The 15,343-nt window shown below is 44.8% G+C and overlaps 1 protein-coding gene and 1 non-coding gene across 2 annotated transcripts in view; both read left to right on the forward strand.

The window, feature by feature from the left end:
• The window catches only part of adamts6 (ADAM metallopeptidase with thrombospondin type 1 motif, 6), a 67,346-nt gene extending 58,246 nt beyond the window's left edge, over positions 1-9,100 (forward strand). Inside the window, exons 22-25 of the mRNA XM_030434766.1 lie at positions 1,416-1,620; positions 1,703-1,879; positions 4,956-5,112; positions 6,162-9,100. Of these exons, the coding sequence (XP_030290626.1) occupies positions 1,416-1,620; positions 1,703-1,879; positions 4,956-5,112; positions 6,162-6,271 (649 nt within the window). The 3' untranslated portion in view covers positions 6,272-9,100. The remainder of the gene's footprint in view (positions 1-1,415; positions 1,621-1,702; positions 1,880-4,955; positions 5,113-6,161) is intronic.
• A 5,047-nt stretch (positions 9,101-14,147) lies between these two features.
• Positions 14,148-14,232, forward strand: trnas-uga (transfer RNA serine (anticodon UGA)). Its single transcript has one exon. It is a non-coding gene; the product is annotated as a tRNA-Ser (tRNA).
• Positions 14,233-15,343: the final 1,111 nt, after the last annotated feature.

A 15,343-nucleotide genomic window follows, 5' to 3' on the forward strand; every position in this document is an offset into this window, starting at 1 on the left:
TAATAAAATAAGAGCGGCGGTGATTTATAACTTCATATGTTAACTATTTTCAGTGTTCGCCTCGTGCCAAAAATTAGAGCCCCTTGAAAATGACCACCTGTGTTTTGATTGTTTTGGCTTCGCCGCCGATCCTCGAGGGGGTAACACACACGTACACAGGTGCAATATGAACTTGTGTTCGGTGGCCAAATGTCTGCGAGCCACACACACACACACACACACACACACACACACACACACACACACAGAGCTCGCTTCAATCACGTCTGGAAAAAGTGGGATTAAATGCATTAATTAGATTCAGACGATCTGACGATGAGTGTCGGCGTCTCTCAGCCAAAAACAATGACAGTATCATAAATGTGCTGCATGAGGGGTCGTTTGTTTTCATACGTTCAGACTTCAGTCCGCGGTTATTTGTTTTCACATCTGTATCCAGTGGACGCAGACTTGTGGTGTCTCATTTGTTTTGATTAGTACTTGAAGGCTGTTGCAGTGTGTGTGTGTGTGTGTGTGTGTGTGTTAGCGTGCACACATGACATTTGTGTCTGTTACGCAGGCAAACACCCTCCGCAGCCTCGGGAAAAAAGGCCGAGTAACGCCGGCCGTGTAAACACGATTGTTTTAGAATCGTCCGGGTTTTATGAGCGCGGGTAATGAAAGCCAACACAGATGTTTGAACACGTTGTTAATTCTGTATACATTCCTGCAGATGATGTAATATCTCACAGGCTGGACGTGTTTGGAGGGCTGTTGTCTCGGCAGTTTTTATGATATTCGAGTCTGTAGACGAAGAGTTGAATAAGGTCAATTCTAATTTTATGGAGGTTAGAAGCTCAGCGGCACGGCACGTTTAAAGGAACACAATCTAAAATACACATTTTTCCTCTTATCTCCAGTTTTATTTCTTCTTCTTGATTGATAACGATGATGTCGCCGTCCAGAAATCACGACCTGGTTAGTCCACAGGTCTTGTTGTACCTGCACGAGCTGTTTTCTTTCTTTCTGCATCACCGCGCAGAAGAAAACATCCCAAAAATGAAAAAGACTCGGAAGATATTTTTTGATCGACTCGTCTGTAAAATGACTAATTGTTGAAGTTCTAGTTTGATAAAAGAATTAAATGATTCAGTGCAAACTTTGGTTTCTACTGACTTGTTTCATGTTTGGACTGGTATCAGAGACGTTTAGAAGTTTGATGTCCGGGGGGCTTTTTTTTTTCCCGCTCTGCCCTTTTTGTTAATCCGACCTTGATGAAGTCACTCAGATGTACAGAGCCATAATGTGATTTTACACTCCAGCTAATTTCCAAAGCCTGTTTTGTAATGAAGAAACCACAGGGAGTCGAACACTCCGGAGAACAGGAGAGTTGCGGGACATCGCTCACAGTCAGCTCTTTGTTTTCCCTCCTGCAGGTGGTTCATTGGCGACTGGTCCGAGTGCGGGAAGACGTGCGACGGCGGGATGAGGACGAGGACGGTTCTGTGCATCAGGAAGATCGGACCTGCTGAGGAGGAGACGCTGGAGGACACCCACTGCCTGACTCACCGCCCAATCGAACAAGAGTCCTGCAACAACCAGTCCTGCCCGCCCAAGTGGGTCACCCTGGATTGGTCAGAGGTGAGGCGAGACCCTGAACGTACTTCGGGTCATCGTGCTGCTGTGGAGACGTTCCCCTGAACACCTCTTCCTGTCTCTTTAGTGCACACCTAAATGTGGCCCCGGCTTCAAGCACCGCATCGCCCTGTGTAAGAGCAGCGACCTGACCAAGACCTTCCCGCCCGCCCACTGCCCGAGCCACAACAAACCTCCGGTCCGAATCCGCTGCAGTTTAGGACGCTGTCCTCCTCCTCGCTGGATCCCCGGTGAATGGGGACAGGTAGGACAGCACCTCCTGCACATCACACCTGAGAAGCTTTCTCTTTACACTTGAAGGAACAGTTCAGCCAAAAAGGATAATTCAGCCAGTAAGTGTCGTAGTCCACAAAACAGTTCTGGAGCTTAATGTTAAAACAGAGTTGCAGCATTCTGCTAAACAGCTGAAGAAGCTGGAGATAAAATTTAAATTAAAACAACAGAAAGTGGCTCCGTACAGCTCGTCTGAGATTCTGGAATCCCTGAGACACAGAAGTGATTTGCAAATACGTTATTAATACACTTTTTATGGTTCCTGTTAACACTTTTAGCTGCTACAGTGAAGATGTCAGCTTAAAGAAAGATGTAAAGAACATCTTCTCAAATCAATTTGGTATTTTGTGGACTACAAAACCTGACCCGACCTTCCATCAGCAGAGCGGTGAGGAGATACACATCTTTAGAAAAAAACATAAAAGGCTTGAAACAAGTCTCTAGCTTGTGTTCCCACTTCAGACGGTGTGCGCTAAAGCTTTTAGCTCAGCTGCTGCAATGAAGATCTTAAAAACAGGGACTAAAATATGCATATTTCTGAATGAATTTGGGCTCACGGGGCTTCCAGAGACTTGGATAATGGAGGCGATGATGACCGAAGTTTGAATATACTTGGCGAACTCGTCCTTTAACCGTCCTGAAACGACAGTCTGCTGGTTAATCCTTTAAAAGGAAACAAAAGGTGCACAGATAGATTCCATGTGTTGGTGAACGGTTAATATTATTTACACCTGGATGACACACATGCAGGACTGTGACGTGTGTGTGTGTGTGTGTGTGTGTGTGTGTGTGTGTGTGTGTGTGTGTGTGTGTGTGTGTGTGTGTGTGTGTGTGTGATCAGTGGCAGTAATACCTCCCTGAATGTTTGAAGTTTATCTCCGCCTCGGTCCAGGCCTCTCGATCACTTCCAGGAACACGATTTAGACGAAGAGCGAGGAGTAGCATTCTCGGGCTCACCCTGACATGACTTAGTGCGCTCAGCAGAGCTGTTGAACACTTTACAACACAGCTGACTCATGTTGCTGAGCGCGCGCCAGAAAACGTGCGTCAGAGCGGAGCTGTATCTACAAAAAGTACGGCTTGTTATTTTGTCGGATTTGTTAATAATTCAGCGTAAAGTGGAAGTTTAAACAGAGCGCTCGGGTGTTTAGAGGACGGCGTCTCGGGTCGCTCGTTGCTCCGGTGGAGGTGATGATGTCATGGCTTTAGCGCTGAGGTCAGAGGTCAAAGGTCAAGAGTCAGGCAGTCTAGGTCACGGCGCTCCCTCGGCTTCTCCTCGTAACGGCCACATGTGCGTTCACACACACATCAGTAACACACCTTTACAATTCAATCGGAGCCAATAACAGGCGTAAACAAAGCCGACCTGACTGATAACCTCCACGCCGCCATCAAAGAGCGACGCCTCGTCACGCCGCGCCGAGGTTAATACCTCGTAGAGCAACAGCTGGAGTCGACTCTTACACAGCACTTTCTCATGTGCTGCAGATGTCTGCGTGTGTGTGTGTGTGTGTGTGTGTGTGCAGCTCTCTCCCCTCTGTGTGTGTTTTTTTTTTTTTTTGGCTGTAATTACAAGCTTCGCCCTCGCTGCTCCGGTCCCTCGCCGCCCGGCCGGCCCTCGATGCGTCAGAAAGGCGAGATTGTTGCCAGCCACCGAGCTCCTGCTCTCCCAGGCCAAAAGGTCACCGGTTCAAATCCCACTTAAGTCGCAGCATTGACGTACGCCATCTGTCATGGCCAGCAGCGGGTCCTAATAAAGACTCTCTAATTGGGAAGGGATGACATGCGGGCGCGCTGATCTGAGGCGGCCGCGGAGGATCAGTGAAGGTGACAGAAAGCCTGGTAGCTCTGTCGTCAGCGGGGCGGGGGGGCGTTTGTTGAAGGCTGGGTTCACATCACACACTCGTACGTCGGGCACGCACACACTCGCTGGTGGCTGACAGGTGTGTGTTGTTTCACCGCACGGTGTGTTTTGCAGTGACTCCCATCGTTTTTGCACTCTTTCTTTCTTTGTGTGTTTTAAATTCTGCGAAGTAAGTTTTTATGGTCGCCCACAGAACCAGTCTGAGTGTTTATAACAGCTGGCTCGTCAATAGAAGAAGAAACGCAGGTGTGCATTAACTAATGTTTCCTCCTTTTGTCTCGTGATCAACGACCAGTCCATTGAACGGAGTCGCTTCTCGTTACACAACAAGAAGCCACACGACACACTAAAAGCATCTTTGTGTTGCTTTTTTTAAGAGCCAACACTGTTTAATACTCAGATGTTTGGGAGTAAATCAAATCAATCTTTATTTGTATGGTGCTTTTCATACAGAAGAGTAGCTCAAAGTGCCTTACAGAGATTAAAAACGACAACAGAAAAGAGAAACAGCGAATAAAATCAAGAGAAGAAAATGAATCCTGAATAAGACTGCAGTGCTGGGAATAATGATATGAACACTGTAAACATTCAGAGTTACCAATAAATATTATTTTGCTCGTGAAGTGGATAAAAGATTTAAGAAATCAGCTGCAACTTTCACGTATCAACTTAAAAAGTAATGCTGTGTGCAATCAAATCAGTGTGTTTTAAGTAGCCGTTGACGTGCAGGTGAAATATAAAAGACTTACGAGCCTCATAACTGCGTCTGAAATGATTCTCCTGCGTCTCAGCTTGTTGCAGAGATGCAGGAGACACTTTTCTGTTTCCGTCTCTGCTGCACGAGAAAAACCTCGTGAGCGACAGTTGACCCGGTTCTCCAGAGTCGCTGAGAGGCAGCCGGCTGAATCAGACAGAGGAGAAGGTGACTGTCTGCCCGCTGCCTCCGCGCCCTGATGATTGGTTGATTGGATCAAGTCGTGTGGCGCGTGTGTGTGTGTGTGTGTGTGTGTGTGTGTGTGTGTGTGTGTGTGTGTGTGTGTGTGTGTGTGTGCAGGGATTACTCTGAACAGCTGAGTGTGTGTCTGTCAGGGTCACACAGGGAAACATGGTCCTCAGTTCTTTGTTGAAGTCCAGTTGTCTGCCGGGCTCCTGCTCAGTGTAACTCTGGTGTTCTGTGTTTCAGTGTTCGGCCCAGTGCGGTCTGGGCCAGCAGATGAGGACGGTGCAGTGTCTGTCCTACACCGGGCAGCCGTCGAACGAGTGCGCAGAGTCCCTCCGACCCACCACCATGCAGCAGTGCGAGAGCAAGTGCGACGCCACCCCCATCTCCAACGGCGACGGTAAGATGACACAACGTACGAGCGCACATCTGAGTCCGCCATCACGTTTTAAGAGCGCTGGCTCGGCGAGCCGTCTGTCGGACCGCAGCTTCCTCCCGATGCAGAGACAGATGGTTTTGTGCGTTGCTGTACGTGAGCCGCTTTCACACCAAGCTCAAATTGAAAAAGGTTATAAACTGTCTCCATCTTCATCCTCACTGTTCTACTTTGACCTAAACACACTTGGATGACACACTCCTCCACACTCTGCCAGCTACATGAATCTTTCCAGCGAGGTTGGCTCCTGGTCAGAGCGAAACAGCTCAGCCCTCCATATACACTTACACATGATGGATGGCTATTCAGATGCATCGAGAAGGGCCCCTTTCGATTAGCCTGAATGGAAAACGTGAGCAGCGTTTACAGGCCGGCTAATGGGATTAGCTGTAGGCTAATTGTTCCTTTACGGACAGCAGTGAGGCAACGTCTCGTTTCATTTGGCTCTGCGGAGGCCGGGGGCAAAGCCTAATAAGGGAAGACACTCTGATCGTGATAAGGCATTTAGAGCGCTGCCTGTCCGGCATCCAGCAAGCTGTGTGTGTGTGTGTGTGTGTGTGTGTGTGTGTGTAGGGATGGCAGATAGCCCAGTTAGTGAACGAGGCCAGGATCTGTCTCAGCCTCTGCGTCCAAGTATAGTTGCAGAGTTGGATCCTGTGGAGGGAGATGCACCAGCCGTCCTGCAGCAGGTTCGGCCCAGTCGGCGCCTCTCGTGTATCACCGACACGCTGCAGTCGCACCACGGCGCGGTTGAAACGGCGAACACCTCGTACCGCACAAGTTTCCATCCTCTCTTGTGCACACGAGACAAAGTCATCGGTGATAAGTCAGAGAAACTAAAACTAGGGATGCACGATGTCAAGCAACACCATTAACTGATGATGACCTGCCTCTTACAACCAATAATCTATAAATAATCAATCTTTGCGTCAGACGGCCAGAATCAACACACAGTGAAAGTTCCTCGCAGCTGCTTTAACTGAATTCTTCTTCGCTCTTCTTTCTCTCACCAGAATGCAAAGATGTAAACAAAGTGGCTTACTGCCCGCTGGTACTGAAGTTCAAGTTCTGCAGCCGTGCGTACTTCAGACAGATGTGCTGCAAGACCTGCCAGGGCCACTGACCCGGGAGAGGACGAGCGAGACGCAGCGACAGAGAGAGACGAGGCCAGAGAGAAAAAAGATGGAGGGAGGCTGACACGGCACTGAAAAGGGAGAGAAGAAGAAAAACAGGGCGGACTGACAAACAAACCTCCGGATCGGCGCTGGTGAGGAGAAGATTTCCCCCCCGTTGATCCTCCGACCCTCCATCGTGGTGGAACCCAAACCACTGCTCAGCCCGTAACGCTGACACAAACTTTATTTTTTTTTTTAATTTTTCACTTCTGTGAAGTGGAACTCGGAAGATTATTTGTTGGTGATGTTATTTTTATTATAATAATAATTATTAATATCATTGTTAGTCTTCCTTCGTTGTTTGTTGTTGTATGAATCCAAAGTGCTGGACACACATCGCTCGCAGAGGACGGACCCCGGAGACGGACGGACGGACGGACGGACGGACGGAGGGGAGGACTCCTCGCTCGGGGACGGCGTCGGGACTCCTCCCGTCGTTGGGACGACTGTGATGGTGCTATTGGCAGGCAGACTTTTTTTTGGCTTCGGTGCACTTTTCCGTGTAAATACTTTTGCCAAGTTACCGCTCAAATACGACAGAGAAACCCGATCAGTGTACTGTATATTTATTGTACGATTCCAAACAGAGCTGAGATTTTGTCCTCTGATCACGTTTGTGTCAGATAGTAGCCTACTGTCATGGAAGGGAATGTAATGTGATTGAATTCATATTCAATGTCTCTGTGCTGGAATGAGAATATTACATACTGTAACATACGTTAAACCCTTATATACTGTAAGGATTTGTATATTATATATGATGTTAATCCAGGACCAGAACGTACCGCGTGGTTAGAGGAGGATCTTTGAATCGCTTTTTTCCTTTTTCCCCCCCCAGACGGGTGCCTTAGTTCCTAACAAATCAAAGACGACCCGGCGTCAGTTATCAGTCCAAACGTAGTATGAAGATATCGTCAGATGCCTGGCCACTCTTAAAAAACACTGTCACCAAACTGGCCTTTCAGGAAACATCCAGCGAGGAGCTCTCAGTTCAACTTTTGAAGGATTCGTTTTGAAGGAGCATTTTCTATGAAGCAGCTTGTTCATCGGAATCACACTGCGGTCACGGTTTCTGTAAGCCGGATGATTATCTAATCAGACGTCGGTCATATATCTGTGTTTCAGCGCTGATCAGGAGTTAAAGGACTAGTTTGACAGTTTTTGGGAGATGTGTTTATCTGCCTTGATGCCGAGAATTAGGTGAGAAGTTCGATACCACTTTCATGTCGTCAGAGACAGGAAGCAAAATCCCTCGAGGTGATTTCTCTCCTGTTTTTACGTCTCTTCTTCTTCTTTAGGTTTATTAGCGGTACGAAAATAAAAGTATTTGTTTCCCGTTCAAAGCGCCACAGCTTCTTCTACCGCCATTTCTTTCATAACGTAAATTCTTTTTGCGTGACCTCGTTCTGTCGCTCCACAGCAGTTGACGGAGACGTGCCTCATATTTCACGTTTTCTTGTTTTTGCAAATTTTGTATTCGCTTGATATATTTTTCCCCATTTCTTTTGCTGCCATGTTAGGAGTTCCCCTCTTGTGTCCAGTCTTTATGCTAAGCTAAGCTAACGTCACGAGGCATGAGAGTGGTATCCATCTTCGGCAAATAGACGCATTTCCCCCAGAACTATTCCTTTACGCACACACACATCGTTGCCAGACCTCGTATCCAGGCTTCACACACACTCCTCCAGATAACGTTACCTCCCCTCTTCCCTCTCTGCCAACTCAATGGTGCTTCTCCTTTTTTTTTTTATTTCCATGGAGTTCAGTGTTTACCTCCTCTTTCCCTCCCGCTCCGCTCCCTGAGGGGTTACAGCCTTCCCAGGCTTCTGGTGCTATCAAGTGGGTGCTTCCATTCAACCCCCTCTCCTCCAGTGTGCTTCCACGTGAGGCTGGATCCAAACAATATGAAATAATATCCTTGTCAGATATCTCTGCTGGTAAATGCTGGTCATGTTATTGTTTTTTTTTTTTTTTGTATGTATCTGTTTATACCTCACACTGGGAAAATTTTCATTGTTATCCGTTTTGTATTGTTGTTTGTGCTACCAACAAAAAAAATGGACGCTCGCCCCAGTTGTAACCGATCCCTTGTGCCGGCGTCGGGGTCGTGAAAGGGAACGCCGAGGAGAAACCCGACGAGACGACGACGACGACGCAGGAGTGTGCAAGAATCTCATCGAAGCTGTTAACAACTAATTTGTTTTTTTTTGTTTTTTTTTTAATTTTGCTGCTGCTACTTTTTCTGTAGCCACCTTCAGTATGACATGTCGAGCAGATTTTAATTTTTTTTTTATCGGTTACCAAAACCTTGAATGAGGCAGTTGGAGAAGGACAGTGGATCGAAACCAGGACTAACTCGTCTGCTGGGAGAGAGAGAGAGAGAGAGAGAGAGAGAACGGGAGCCTCCAGAAATAAAACGAGAAGTGAAATCAATCAAACTGGTACTCATTGCTGTGAACTCGGATGTTTGAATGTCACATTGCTTATACCTGTACCTAAAGTGCAAGAGAAATGAAAAAAAGCATCGTGATTATTTTTGCTTATATTTTATATTCAGTATTAATGTTGGTACACTGTTACTAATTTTTTTTTTTCAAATGTAAATTATATGCTAATTTATTGCGTTGTCTCACTTGTACATTTTTATTTTCACTGCATGCAAAAACTGAAATTTAGCATAGTGAAAAAAATGCAGTGACGCGGCCCTTCACCAGCCCTTTTTTTGTTTTGTTTTTTTTAAAAAGTAGATAAAATAAAAAGAGCAGCTTTTAAAGAGACTCCGTGTTGGTCAACTCATTTTCTCCTCTGACGATTCTGTGTTCAAGATCCATTCATTAAAAGAAAAAACACGAGTTGAGGTTGGACAGGATCTTTATTGGCTGTCGAGCAACCGTACGGTGAACAAGTCCAGGAAATGACAGTTAGCATGTTAGCACATCCGGCTTCCTCGTCTCAAAGTCTGTGAGTTTTATTTATTGCTTTTCAGTCAAAAATGTGAAGTAATGTTTGTGGTTCTCACAGGCTGAAGACGTCTTGTTCTGCAACATGAAATACATCATTAAATGTCCCACAGTTTAATTATAAACTTGCTAACAAGTTTCTGAATGAGACTACAGAGGTTAAACGAGACTCATCTACTCACTAGTCCGTCTTTACAGGCCCACTTTAGTTACACACTGTTCTAACTCTGACTTTACAACTTGTACATTGATCAGTTTATAGAAAACCTGGATAGTAATTGTGGTGACGTTTAAGTCATGTGACCGTGATGACGTCTGTTTGTAGTCCAACATTAGCTTCTTACTGCTGCACATTTAATTTACGCCTGGAAGTATCATAAACTCCACAACCTACAGAACTAAATCGTCCCTCCACTTCTCTATTAGCTGTAAAGATGGCGGACAGAGCCATTGTGACGTCACCTGCTGGTTCCTGAAGATTCAGAATGAAGATCAGAGTTGTTGGTACCAGACGTCAGCAGCTGACTCGGTCCAGAGCTCTAAAATAAAGAGTCACGTCATCTCCGTTTATTTCGGTGGACTCTGCGGAGAAGCTGAGAAGCGAGAATGAAGATAGTTCCAGGTTTTTATCTCAGCAGTTTAGAACGACAAGTGTTTCATATTTTGAGTTTTACATTTTCATGGGCGAGAGGTGGAGATCAATGACTGGATTTAGCATGCTGCTACCTGCTAAAGCACAACTTTAAGCCTTTAAACTGAGGAAAAAGTGTGTTTTACAGTTACAGTGAAGGGATGAATTAGCTACAGAGACCAAAACCACTTTTGGTACCAGGCTTCAGGAGTCTCAAGTGGCCGTTAGAGGAACTGCAGGTTTGGGTTGATCCACGTCGCCGCTTGGATGGCGCCACATTCATCCCCATGAAAGTTTCCTGAAAGGCGCCAAAAAGGTTTTAAACTCAGGAAGCGTGAACACGAGAGTCTGTCTCCAACTTCCAACTTCTCAACACTCTCACGAATGAGATTCAATAAATCGATCGTAATATTTTTGAGTGTATTTTTGGCACAGCAGTTGCAAAAAATCCAGGGTGGTTCACTTTGCTGCAGGTTTGTCGGTTTGTTCCTGGAGCAAAACATTCCACTTTGTATGGATTTAACCAACGAGATTAAACGAGTCAAGACGATGGAAGATACAATATAAAGATCTGTTTTAATAGAGACTCTGTGATTGTGGGTAAACCGTTGACAGTGATCCCTGTGAGAGGAAAAAGCCTGACGTGAACACCGAGGATCGAATGTGTGGCTGCCAGGCTGGATGCCCCGTTCTCACAGGCTCTCAGAGATATATACTCTTGTCCTTTCACTCAACTCTTGGAAAGCACCCACGGCATGAGAAAAGCTAATGGCATCACACCAGGATACTCGTTACCAGCGCTGAACACATCCATTCATCCGCTGCCTGAGTTTAGAGTGACCGAATCGGAGAAGGAGGGTTTGTAAAAAAAAAAAAAAAAAAAAGCTTTTGTCCTTATCGAACCTAACTCTGACACGCCGGCTGCATCATCATCATCATCATCATCATCATCTCTCAGGCTCTGACATTATTAACGTCAGCCGTTCCACCATTCTGAGCTGACCCATCTCTGTTGCCATAGCTCTGGTATGGCACTCTCCTTCCTTCCTCTCATCCCGGCCTCGAGTGTCTGGATTCACTCTGTGGGAGCTGTGAGGTTTCCACTCTCCTTGGTAATTAATTCCAAATAAACAGTAACTAGCCCACTTGGCTGGGAAACGCTGCCGTCTCCTTCTAATCCACAGTGTCCAATTACAGAAGGAGACAGATGGCCTGTTTGGTCTAATGTAACCAGTTTAGAATACCTGTACGTCTGGCCCGGCTTCTGTCTGCGGCGCTGGCCCGTCTGCAGGGGTCTGTGATTACATTAGTCCTAACCTGCAGAGCTGAGGGCGACCAGGACAGGAAAAAAAGGAGGGTGATGGAGTTCAGGCCCGGAGAACCGGTCCCTGCAGTCCACCTGGCAGAACCGAGGCGGCGACTTCACCTGAACCATCCGGACGTGATTGTGTTAAACGTGCAAATACAGAAAATGTTTTTGATCAGGAGATCGATTCTGATCTGAATTTATTTTCTTCTGTGTTTATGACTTCAGAACTTCTGAGGATCTTTTCAAACTCCTTTGGTTTGTTTGTTTTTTTGCGAAATTAAGTGAAATATTTTTTTTCCGGAGGATTTTATTCAAACAAAAAAATTCTCCTGGAAAAAAATGTATTCCGTTGGTTTTATAAAATAAAAAATAAAAACATTTTGCTTTGTTCCTCACATTAAAAAAATGTATATGTCCTCAAGTTAAATATTTTTTTCAGGAGGATTTTATTTCTATGTGTAAAAATGAAGGGCAGAAGAAAAAAACTCATCAAACATTAAATCCTGAAAAATATATCACACGATTTTCCTTTTTTTTTGCTCTGATTTAAACACGAAAAACAAAAAATTCTCCTGAAAAAAATATTTATTCAGTTGGTTTCATAAAGTAAAAAAAAAAATTCTACAGGGAAAATCTTTTTACTTTAATTAATACAAAAATATTTTTTCAGGGAAAAAAAAAATATTTTTTTTGTTTCTCCCCAAAAAACATTTTCACTTATGAAAAAAAATTCTTCTGAAAAACTTTTTTTCACTTGGTGTCGAACATAAATTCTTAACTTTTTCTTCCTCCTGGGAAAAAGAAAATCACTCAGTTCCAAAAAAGGAAAAAGAAAATCCTTGTGAATTATGATCTACATTCTTTTCTCTGCTGTGTTTCATGACTTGAGAACTTCCGAGGATCATCTTACTTAACTTCCTTCATTTCTTTTCCATCTGTGAAAACACTTGAGAAATATTTATTTCAGGACAAAAAACAAAAAAAAGAATTTTACTCAGTTCTGCACAAGAAAAAATTATTTTGAATTATTATTAACTGTCATGATGAAAAAAAAAACCCAAAACATTTCACATGAAACTGAGTGAAAAATAATTGTTTTACAGTCGGGAAACAAAAATGAATTTCTTTTTCCAGGAGAACAAACGTTTGGTTTCTTCATATTAAACCGAGCGGAAAGAACATTTTTTTTTTGACTTGAATTGACTCGTGAGAAAAATTCGCCTTAACATTTTTTTGGTTGGTTTAAAAAAAAAAAAAAAATGTTTGTCCTTGGAAAAAAAGAAAACACTCGGTTCCACACGTAAAAAAAAAACCCAACAAAAATCTTTTTCAAAACAGAAACCAAGCGAACAAACAAACTGTCATAAAACTGTCGGTGTTTATGACTTCAGGACTTCTGAGGATCATCTTTCTTACGTTCCTACATTTTTTTCTCTTCTTTGAAAACGTGTGAAAAAAAAATTCCCGTGTGAAACCGTGTGAAAATAAATATTTTCCAGGAGAATTCTTGTTTTCTTTTTTTTCTTTTTAAGCTGCCTAAACATTTTTCTTTCACTCGGTTTTACACATTACATTCTTTATTTTTTTGCCTCCTGGGAATTTCACCAATGGAAAGAAAGAAGGACCCTTTTTTCCACCAGTTCTTAAGTCATAAACACAGGAGAGAAACTATAGATCAGACTTGATGAATGAATGGATTGTTCTTCCCCTCTGGACTTCTGTAAAACACGGATCATTCTTTGATTCCAGGTGTAAATGTGGTCTCTGCTGCACATTAACGCACTGTCAGCACATCAGAGGAGTGTTTAACTCTCGTGCTCCAGTGTGTTGACTTTACTTGTCGAGGGGACGATGTTCGTCTCCCTGATGTGTCCCACATGTGTCCGAACAAGTGACAAGATGATTCCTCGTACATCAGGCTGCTTATAATAAGAGGTGTGGAGAGGACGGGGAGCAGATTCCTCCTCTTCTCCGGGATTCTGCACTTCAAATGGAAACTCCTGACAGTGAGAGAAGCCACCGCTGCTGCTTATCAGCGTTTAAATAACTCTCTGGAGCTGCACGACCAAACGAACGTGTGCACGATACAGCAGCGAGCGTAGAGGATGCACAAGAACATGCACAACAAAACACACTCAGGTTTTGCATCAGCGCGTTTGAGTTGGAGCCTCCTGGTTGGTCAATCATCCACCAGCAGACCCAAGGCTTTACTCTGTTCTGGGTCCTGAGGCTGTATCGCAGCTCTGGACCTAAAGCTGGGGGCTGCCGCTGTGTTTACCCTGCAGCTGAGAGGTGTGAGGATTAGCGTAGCCACAAACAACATAGCTCTCTGAGGGTTCCTCGTTCCTAATCAAAGCTGCTGTGGTCGTGCGGTGTCGTCGACGAGTGCTTGAAGCGTTTCCGACACTCTCCCGTTCGAACACAGTGCAGCGGGACAAACAGCTCCAGATGGTGTGGCTGGAGACGGTGCATGCACGGACCTGGGGGGGGCTGACAGGCAGGAATGCTGGCCTGGGATAGGAAGGTCACGGCTCCAGCACCTGCTATCTCCTGGGCTCTGTGCTGTTAAGCCCTGCTACTCTTTCCCACAGCTGAGGCCCAGATTGAACCGCCGTGGACGAGATCAAAGCCCACGAAGGGCAGCGGCTGCAGAGGAGAGGGCAACAGGCAGCTCCTCACATGCACCGGGAGGATGTGTTTTTTCCTTCACACCTTCAAAAGATGTGAAGAGAAACGCTTCAGCTGCTTTCTTTCAGTGTCTGGAGCTGCGCTGTCGTTATCAGCTGTGGGCTGAACACACCACTGTGCACACAGATGCCATCGACACACATGTAAATTTAAAGGGTTAATGTCTCTCAGGCCTCGTTCAGACCCAGTATCGCCCTCTGTACTGGCACTGTTTAGTGTTCTTCCACTGATCCTGAGCTGTGATGGCCGAGTGGTTAAGGCGTTGGACTTGAAATCCAATGTTGGGGTTTCCCCATGCAGGTTCAAACTCTGCTCACAGCGATGTGTGTCTGAAGTGATACGCAAACCATCTATAGGGCGACTGTAGCTCAGGGCCAGTGTCTTGGTATTGGAAAGTCGCTGGTTCGATTCCCCTGGTCTGCATGTTGAAGTGTCCTTGGGAAAGATACTGAACGCCAACTCCTGATGTGCTGCTTGGCACCTTGCATGGCAGCTGCCGACATGAACGTATGAATTACTTTAAGTCACTTTGGACAAAAGTGTCAAAAGCACATAATATGGACGGTATGAGATGATTTACATGTTGAATCGGCATTGTAGGATTGTTCTTGATAATCAAAACGTTTCCGTAGCTCCAGTGTGCAATGAAATATTACATTTTTTGATATAAATTTAGTGTTGCTCCGCCATCCGCTTATTTATCCACACAACAGAATACTTCACAATAAAATTCCACGTCCTGCTAATGGTGACAAGGTAGGCGACACAAATCATCAAACATTGCAATAAAATAAACTTCCGTGAACTCTGGAGAATTATATCGTACAACAAACTAAAAATACACTCGCAGTTGTAAATGGAGCTCACGCTTTTTGACATATACAGACGGATTAAAAAAGATTTCAGTGTCTTTTGCATCACTGACAACACAACAATGACGTGAACTCCAGAGTGACATTTACAGTAAATCTCAAATAACGGTAGAGCATATCAGGGAGTTTAAGTGTTTGTATTTCCTGGAAAAAGGTGTTTTCACCTCATCCTTCACTCTGGGGCGTAGACTAGTTTTGTGTCTATAAAACAGAATTTAAACGTGTGAATGTAAAAGAAAGCTGCTGTTTTTTTAATAGGAAACATGCAAAAAGCAAACAGCATGAATGAGTTTCATGGGAACTTTAAAGACCTGAGTTGAGAGATCAGTTCTGAGTGGCTGGTCGGCACATTTTTCTTGTGACAGGTGATATTGACTACGTCCAAATTGTTCCCCCACTACAAACGAAAGACAGGTAAAGATTATTCTTCAGTTTAAGTTCAGTGCGCCTGTGAGTTCCTGAACAAGTGACCACAGATTCTGCTTTCTAGAAATGGACGACACTCAAGGTCGTGACTGCAGCTCTGAACTGATCCTCAGGCAAAGTCAGAAGCATTTTAA

Source organism: Sparus aurata, chromosome 12, assembly GCF_900880675.1.
Source record: "Sparus aurata chromosome 12, fSpaAur1.1, whole genome shotgun sequence".
In the NCBI taxonomy this organism is placed as follows: Eukaryota; Metazoa; Chordata; class Actinopteri; order Spariformes; family Sparidae; genus Sparus; species Sparus aurata.